The sequence below is a fragment of the Cryptomeria japonica genome, chromosome 9 (assembly GCF_030272615.1).
Source record: "Cryptomeria japonica chromosome 9, Sugi_1.0, whole genome shotgun sequence".
Classification (NCBI taxonomy): domain Eukaryota; kingdom Viridiplantae; phylum Streptophyta; class Pinopsida; order Cupressales; family Cupressaceae; genus Cryptomeria; species Cryptomeria japonica.
The window spans coordinates 323,169,202-323,178,965 of NC_081413.1; the positions used below are offsets into that span (position 1 = coordinate 323,169,202).

The 9,764-nt window shown below is 37.7% G+C and overlaps 1 protein-coding gene across 1 annotated transcript in view; it reads right to left on the reverse strand.

The window, feature by feature from the left end:
* The window catches only part of LOC131029747 (ATP-dependent Clp protease proteolytic subunit 5, chloroplastic), an 82,823-nt gene extending 75,087 nt beyond the window's left edge, over positions 1-7,736 (reverse strand). Inside the window, exon 1 of the mRNA XM_057960390.2 lies at positions 7,366-7,736. Within this exon, the coding sequence (XP_057816373.2) occupies positions 7,366-7,478 (113 nt within the window). The 5' untranslated portion in view covers positions 7,479-7,736. The remainder of the gene's footprint in view (positions 1-7,365) is intronic.
* Between the last annotated feature and the right edge of the window lie 2,028 nt (positions 7,737-9,764).

Sequence of the window (9,764 nt, forward strand, 5' to 3'; positions counted from 1 at the left end):
CTCGCTTCATCATCATTTCTTTCTTCTTGCTGATCATTATCACAAACTTGGAGAGGAAGAGACTGACTTGATGATTGCTAAGGTGTCCTTCCTTTGTCTTGTTTATCATTCTGTATTGTGGAATCCATGGACTCGTCTATCTCATACACCTTCTCTCTTTGATCCTCTCCTTGACTTATCTCCTTTTCATGTCTAGAAGAAGTACTATAGTGATGATCAAGATTCACCTTTTGTTTCTTCTCGAACGATTCTATCTTTTCAGGTCCCTCCTTTCTCTTCGACCCCTTAAAGTGAGAAGTGTTCTCACCTGCACTCGCCTCTCCTTTCGTTCTTGTTTCTAAGCTGAATGTCATAGCTATGTTTTGTTCCTTCAACTTTTGATGCTGGATATCCACCCATCTGCGAGTACAACTCAAGACTAGATCCATCAATGCTCTCAAGTCCGCGACCTCTTGTTCATCCCAATCGATCTTCACTTCATTTGTCTTTTTTCTCATAGGAAGATCGAAGATATTTGCCACTGTGTTGTGCTTGATCTGCTACTCTATAAACTTTGCATCTCCTGATAAGATCCAAGGGCAATAGAGAGTGCATCCTCTTCTTTATTTCCAAATCATCTTGAGCATTTATCCAAAAATCCTCTACTTGGGACACATGCTTGTACTTCTTCCCGACTGTTTCTTCCATATGACCACTAGGATCAAAATTATCTCTCGAAGCAAAAGATGTGAATGAGTAGACAGATAGCTCCTTTTCTGCATCTTCAGCTGCTTGAGAATTAGGACAAACTTCGATTGAATTTCCAAGTGAAATAGGCATAGGGATACCATTCCCATGCTTATGTCTTGATGCCTTAGCACAAGTTGCCAACTATCTAGTCACTTCAAGTAGTACTACTCTATTTGTAGGATACCTTGGCAACATATAAGGAGGTGAAGGACATCCATGAATTCTGATGTAGGTGAATTTAGGAAATTGAATGAACCACGCACCATGTTTCTTCACAAGCTCTTGTGCTTCTAGAGACAATCGTTGGTGAATTCCTCCTTGTAGTGTCCTAGTGATATGCATTGTGAAAGTATTGTTGACTAGCTTGTAATAATTCTTAGGTGGATGATGCAATTGGGCATAAGAATCACATACTCTTATCTCTTCGGGCCCTTTCCCAACAACTCCTCAGCATGGTAGTCCTGCATACTCGAAACATCTGGCAAGAAAATATATAGCATATGAGCTCATGTGGAATGACTTAGTAGGGACTAACCTCCTCAACTGCACATCTAGGTTGCTACTGATAATCCTGGCCCAATTGAACATCCCTTTCCCTCGAACGATCACTTGTATAAAGAAGAACATCCACTTGTCAAAAAAGAACGCTTGAGAGGCACCTATAATTCGATTAAGCATGGTTATCAAGTCTCTAAATTCTTCTTGGAAATCAATTCTGTAAGGGGTATTAGGTATCTTATTTAGGCGAGGCCTACTCTTGAGCAACCAATTCTTATTGACGAAATTTAGACAAGTATCGGGATCATCTTCATAGATAGACTTGGCTCCTTCTAGGCTCTTGTAGATCATATCCCTCTGCTCTGGAAGATGAAAAGCTTCACTTAGAGCTCCCTCTGAGAGATAGGCGAGGATAGTCCCATTTTTGGGCACAATTGTCCTTGAATGCAAATCATAGTGCCTAGCACATTCGATCATTAGCTCATGACATCTGACTGCGGGAGGGAAACCTGCCGCCTTGATGATTCCACTCTCAATTATCTTCTTGGCTAGGGGTGATGGCTTGCCGATGTAGGGTGCTTCTCGAAACTTCTTCACATTGAAGTTTCCTAAGTTGGTGTCTCCAATATTGCTCCACTTGGATGTGATCCTCGTCTCCAAGTCGTCACTCGTTTGATCTTCCTTAATGAGGGCTTGCCGAGTAGAGGATCCACTTGCCTTGGGGGTCGCCATTTGTCACCTATATTACCTTAAGTTAGGGTTTTAAAGGGATAGGTCACAAAGATGATTAAATCAAGACCTAAAAAAAAAAGCAGCTATGCCTATACTATGAACTTCAATTTGAAAATGAAAATGATAAGCCTTTAAAATTATGAATTTTCAAATTGATATCACATATGAATCAAGCTAAATCATGAAGACCTAACTTTACAAAATAATCTTTATTGAACTAAATCAGATCTTCATTCAAATTCCTTAAATAAATCAGATTGCACATACCTTAACCTTGATTTTAAAGATAGCAACCTGAAAAGATGGATAAATAGTGAGTGGCTGCTGAATTCACCTCCCTTCCCAGCGCTGCTTTCACAAGATAGCTGTCTTAGACCTGCATCTCAAACATGTTAGAGCCTTCTTAGAAGAATCGGCATTTTCTTAATTCACCCTCTCAAATCTGAATTTTATACCCATTGTTCCTTGAATTCGTACATTTGGAGAATTAGGTGTAGGTTTGAAGATTATTAAATTTGCATTGACCTGCCCTATGAAGCTCTGAAATTCGCCTACAAATCAGCTGCTAAAATTCGGCTCATGAAGATTATAAGCTTCCTTCTTAGGGTCTACAATGAAATCTGCTGATGAAGTTTCACCTCCCAAGTCTGCTTTTTTAAATTCGCTCTAAGGAAGAATCCGCTTGAATGAATGATGAGTGATCAAGAATCAACTCTCCTTTATAGGCGCCTTCACCTCTCCCTTAAAAAGACGACTTATTGACAAAAAAAATATTATTAAACCTTCTCCAAGCTAGCCAACTTTGTTCTAAAATTTGAAAATTGCTTTGGCGCCAAAAGTGCATATTTAAAATTTTGAATCTAGCAAGTGTTTAATTTAGGCGAATTTGCTTCCTTAGTTGCTCAAAATAAGGTTTGATTATCGATTTGAGTGAGGAATAAAGTGTTTTGAGGAAATTCGCTCTTGTACCTTTGAAAGGGACAAGAGCGAACTAGGGATATGAGGCTTGGACAAGCATTAAAACACTTTAACATCACCTTCATCCATGTCGTTCTACCCTTGAGGCTTGCTAGGAAGGTATCTTGGAGGTTTCCTTGAGCAAATTTTGATGTTCAAAGGCAACTATAAGCAAACTTATTTTTGTATCCTTGGAGGGTACATGCCTCCAATGCAATTCGCTCTGGACCCTTTGAGAGGGTCAAGAGAGAAATTTTCCTATGCTCAATTCATTTTCCATTTCCTTCATTTAGCCTTAGATTTGTCTTTAATCTTGTTCAACATGTTATTCTTTCAATGCTTTAGGCGAAGTATGAAGTTTTTCAAAGAAGTTCGCTTTGGTACCCTTAGAAGGACAGGACCTATTGAGAGAATTTCGCACTAGACCCTTTGGAAGGGTCAGGAGCGAAATAGTTATTTGCACCCAACCTCTCACCATTTCCTTCAACTTTGCTCTTAGGCTTGGCTTCTTGGTCTTCTCTCCATCTCTATCAAGCCCATATGCCTTCAAAGTGATGTCCACTCAATGCATTTGGTGGGAAATTAGGCTATTCTAAGGATTTCGCTCTAGACCCTTTGGAAGGGTCAGGAGCGAATTTGCTCCTTTAGACTCCAATCTTCCACTTTCTCATCCTTCAATTGCTTCCAAGGCATGATAACGTCCTAGCTAAGGCTCCAAGGCATAAAATTAGTCCAAATTTGAAGCAAAAGGGAGGATCCTATGAAAATTCGCTCTGGACCCTTTGGAAGGTCAGGAGCGATTTTTGTCATTTAGCCTCAGTTCATCATTGCCTTCACTTCAATTCACTTCTTAAGGCAAGTATACATCAATCCTCCCTCAACCATGCCCTAGGAACAAAAACTTTGGTTTAAACAAGGAAGAAATATGTGTTTTTAGGAGCATTCGCTCTGGACCCTTTGGAACGGTCAGGAGTGAAATTCTTCCTAGGCTCAATCCATCTTCCATTCATCCTTTCCTTTGCCTTGAATTTAACTTTATCAAACCTCCTTCTATCACCATCAAGTCAATTCGCTATCAAAACAAGGTTCTTTTAGTGCACTAGGCGAAATTGAGAGTCCATCTAAGGATTTCGCTTTGGACCCTTTGGAAGGGTCAGGAGCGAAATGAAATTTTGCCCTGGACCCTTTGAGAGGGTCAAGAGCGAATTTTGCTTTTCTAAACTCAATTTACACTCAACTTGCCTTGGTCTTGTCTTTTCACCCTTACCTTATCAAGATCAAGTCAATTCGCCTTCAAAAACTCTTGAGAATGAATTAGTTCAAAGGTTTGAGCAAAGAATAATGCTTTATGAAGAAATTCGCTCTGGACCCTTTGAGAGGGTCAGGAGCGAAATTGCTCTTTTAGGCTTAATTCATATCCCTTTTCACTTAGGTTTGTTTTAAACTTGACTTTTGAATCTTTTCCTTGCCATGCATGACCACCATTCAATGTCTCTAGTAAAGAATTAGGTCTTTTGGAGGATTTCGCTCTGGACCCTTTGGAAGGGTCAGGAGCGAAATTTAGGGATAAGTCTTGGTCATCAACCAAACATTCAAACTTCATCCTCGTTCACATTGTCCTCACCTTAGGACATGCTAACAAATTATCTCAAGGAGGTGCCCAGCTCAAAATGATGGATCAAAAGGACATCTTAACAATTTCGCTTAAGTACCTTTGGAAGGTACATGACTTCAAAAGGAATTTCACTCTGGACCCTTTGAGAGGGTCAGGAGCGGAAGTTGCTTTTTGGCTCAAATTCCTCATTCAATATTGTTGCAACTCATTCCAATGGCATGGATCGATCATTCTTCATTCAATTGAAGCCTGGAAGCAAGAGTTATAGCCCATGTTAGGACCAAGAGAGGTTCTTAAGAGAATTTGCTCTGGACCCTTTTGGAAGGGTTAGGAGCAATTTCTTCTTTAAGCTCAAATTCTCTCTCAAATCTATCTCTCACAATTACATTCCTCCAAACTTGCCCTTGCTAGCCTTCATCGTTCACGCCCACACTTCGATTACTTGCTTCATCACATCAACTCAGACTCCACGGGATACCCTTGACAAAAACTCTGGCCTAGCCACTTCACAACTTGACCCATACCCTTGACTCATCTGGACTCAAACTCTCAAGACTTCCTCTACAAAATATACATTCTCCAACTTTCTAAGGCAAGGTCTTGTTAATATTCAAATCAAGATTCTAGGCATAGAACAATGACTTCCCCAAGCTTAGGCCAGACTTGGCCCTAAAAGGAACCCAAGGCAAGCTCTACGAAGGAAACCCTAACTTACCAAACCTAGGCCACCACTAACTCACTCAAAACACCTAACAAGCAGAGAAAAGCTAAGCAAAGAGAAAGCAAGACCCAAAAAAGAGAGGGGGTCCCCATTTTGATGGGGCGAGGTGTGAAATGGTCACAACAAGTTATAGAACTTAAGTTGCACACATCCTAACTAAGGATCCCTTGCACTTGTTGCAAAGTGTGCACCCTTGGTCTCCTAGTGTTGTGCAGCACAACGCTTGGGTTTGTGACATGGCTTAGCCGCCTCTTGTGGATTCTATAAGTGTAATGGTTGTATTGGGTATTAACAGGTCAATCTTTTGGTGCAACAACAATTGTACTTCTAACAAGTGGTATCAAAGCCTAGGTCATAGGTTCAAACCCCCTTGCTTACGCTGGAGGGGGATTGTTGCAAGGTGTGCACCCTTGGTCTCCTTGTGTTGTGTAGTGGAACACTCAGGTTTGTGGCATGGCTTAACCACCTCCTGTGGATTCTATAAGTCTAGGGGTTGTATCGGACATTAACAAGTCGATCTTTTGGTGCAATGGCAACCATACTTCTAACAACACTCCACCAAATGAGGGAAGGTACAAGCCCCAGCTAACTTTGACAGTTGGGATAATCCTCAATTGTGGCTTTTGAGCTCTAGAAATTTGACAATGCGTTCAGACTATTGCAAAGCATAGCACCAGCTACAAGACCTGGAGTGATCTTCATAGATGAGATACTCTCTCAGTTGTTGCATTGACAAAATTTACAATGCAAGGGAAATCTCCCAAATATATATAAATAAATAAATAAATATATATATATATGTGTGTGTGTGTGTGTGTGTGTATAAATACATACATACATATGCATATATATATATATACACTCCTGAAGTCTAAAATTCCGTCTTATCTAACCAACATTGCATTTAATAAGAGAACACAGTTAATCATTCAATTATTTTGTGAATTGGTGGAATATTTTAGAAAATAATGAAAACTAGGTCTCATAGCTCCAATAGAATTTTTTTGTTAAACATTTTTCTTTTCTCAATTTCCCTAAAGTCTAAAAATTAAATCTGATCCTGCCATATGAATGTATTGAAAAAGTCTCTCGCAAATTTTTGCACAACAGATACCCCTCAGTCCTTAGCAGTAAACTAAAGGCAGTCAATAATTCATGAATTAGATGCCCATGGAGGAAAAAAAAAAAGTGATGTGGATGTTCATCCTCCCAGCAAAAAGAAAGAAAAGACACCAGGGTCTTGTAGCTCTCCGAGAGTGAAATTAAACTTTACCATTTGCCCCACTGAAACAAAACTAAAAATTCAAAATGGCCACTACTCTTCAATAATAAAAAATAGTTTTTTTTTATATTTTTAAGGGGAAGAGAAAATGTCCATAAAATGGCTATTACAAAAAACTTCATATTATCTAAAGTCTAAAAATTACTTCACTAACCCTGCCATACTATGACACACAGGGAAAGCAGGGGGCATCCCCTGTCGTCTAGGTAAATCAGGAATGAGACCCGTATTTTAATTGTTTTTAAGAGCAGTAATATTTTTTTCAAATAAATTATATACAGTCAGTTTCTGCAACTATGAGACTGTACCCCTATCGAATGACAACAAACAGTCGTTACCCTTTTAATCAATGGGCAATTCTATGACTACATAAAGCCATAGGAGAGAAAACAATTATAAAATCAGAGTCTACAGGTTCGGAATGAGTAAAAGCATAATTGCATACAGCTGTAAAGTGAAATCATGAATATCTCCAATGAGAGCATACAGTTGTAAGAAACTCATCTTATCATTACAATTCCATTTAGGATTTTGTATCCTTCGGACTTTTTGTGAGTGAAAAAATTGAACAGTGAAATTATATATTTATATTTTTTAATTGCCGAAATACCTACACACACACAAACGTCCCCTTATCTGCAAAACGACATGGTACATAGCTGCAATATGAATATATACGAAACCCTGACGACGCTTATTGAGTGTTTTCAGGTTTACGTTATTTATCTTTAGGGCATTTATAATCGTAGTAAACATATTTGATAGGAAACTAACTAGTTAGAGAAAAATAAAATCCCAGGCAAGGGTAAAACCAAACATAAAAACACTTACATGAAACGCGAAGGGAGGGAAGAAATGCGGCATTTTCTATTAAACGCTTTGTGCAGTGTACGGGGCGAAGAAGGATTTACAGCAGGAGTAACTGATAACAGTGATTGAGCCATTTTCTTCTTTACCTCCTCCTGCTTGCACTTCTCTTGGCAAGGACAAAGGAAACTAATCAGTTGTAATTCTGCTTATGCAATGCCCTCTCCCTATGGGTTCAAGCAAGTTATGGTGTGGCCACCAAAGTGATAAAATGGGTGTGATAAGGGTGGAATAATCCGATTGATGGAAGTCCTACTCGGGTAATGAAAGGTGGAGTTTCCTCTGGAACATTGGAGATAGAAGTCAAAACGGAATGGTGTGGAGACGGTAGAAGCATTAGGGGTAACAACAATAGTTGACGGAGAAATTATGCAAGAGGTAGGAGTGATAAAAATATATTTGTCAATCATTATGGCATTGAGTTTTTGGTAATTTGTCTATTGAAAACTTGTTGTATAACATTAATGTTTTATTTGGAAAAAAAATGATGTGCATCATGATTGGGTTGGACAATTATTTTAGGGTTTAAGTGAGCACTTCTTAATGGAAGATTAGAATCACATGTAGCTCTTAGCATAAACAATAATACGATAAGGAGAAAGCAATTTTGCATTAACAATATCAAGATAAATCAAATTCAAAAACAAGTGGAAATGCAAATCTTAGAACCAATACAGGGGTGGATAGTTTAAGAGATAGATAGGGAATGCAAATAAACAACAAAGCCTAAGAAAAAGATATATTAATGAAACATAAAGATATATAAGAAAGTTCATATACGAAGATAGGACATAAACTCAAAAACTTGTAAATTTATAATCTCTAATTTGATGAAATACTTTAGGAGGAAACTACGTTTTGTAGGATCAAAGGAGTTTACCAAAAAGATAAAGAAAAATGCTTCCTAGATTATCACAAATCACTACCAAAGCTTCGACTACAAAATCAGAGACTCTATATGATGTCATGATCAATGTCTCCTCCAAAGAATATTATATGTCCCAAATGAACATATTTTCTCCTATAAGTATATGTATTATGACAAAACTCTAATGCATAATCAAGAGTCCACCATAGCACAATAACATCCATCTTGTAAACAAGGTCATCTGACAAACCAACAATTAATAATTAGCACCTCAAGAAAGCCTCCTAGAGTCATCCATGCTACTAGGATGTCAACATCTCCAAATCACATGAAGATAACCATCTCCTATTAGTAGAACTCAAGATAACAGATAACTCTCACTACATGCAAGAATAGGATCCAAGAGCTCCTATGTGACACCAATGACCACTATAGAAGATCATTCATCACCAAGTGATTAACCTACATCATTACTAAAGCTCCCACTAAATTATGATATTGAGTTACTTATGGCATTATGATAACCATCTCCTACATGAAATCACTCATGATCCACATGCACTCAACTACAACATCAACAACTATAGAAGATAAAGTAGAACCAATGTCTCTAAACTAAGAAGATAAACCACCACCTATAATTAGAAGCTAATCCAACACCATCAATACTATATTTGCATAAACAACCATGTCATTTCAAAGCTCTGAGCATATAGAGAACCTCCACAACACTGTGATCACCATCTAATGCATCAACATCAAATCTTCACTAAGTCTATACGTCTTGCCCCATGGCAAAGAATTTTAGGTCTAATAAAATAACTATTCTAGATAGCATTGTCTTTTTGCCTCGTAATGACAACCAAACCAATGAACCAAGTGATCAAAATAGGGCAACCAGATAAAATTTGTATTCACACTAAAATATCTATGGGTATAGATGACCCACAACTGAGTTATCAATGTAATTTGTAATTATGGATAAACAACAAAACTACACAAGTCGTAAATCTCACAACATAATGTACAAAGTCAAGCATACACCAGGAACCATGTCAAATATAGACAACCAAAGATAAACATGTAAGTTTTTTATAACTCAAATACTAAATCACCTCTAGATTCAATTTACCGCAAACTCACAAATTACTACAACCAAAGGAGCCAACAAATAGATCAAATGGAAATATAAGTGAACTAATCATATATAAACATCTCCAAGCATAATCCACCATAAAGTTCTTACAAAATGTTTTTTTTGCCTATAGGAAGTCCAAAATTATACATTGTGGGCACAATATATGACATGCCAAATCAAGAAAAGTAAGTCATCTTTTAACAAATATTTTCTATCCAAAATAAAATTAATTTTTATACCATAGCATATTACTCAAAAAAATATTTTCGTTAATGATAAGAACATGAAAATATTATTCTATAGGTGAAAGTTATGACTAAAAAAATAGCTCTGTTAGTACACATTTCATAAAACTAC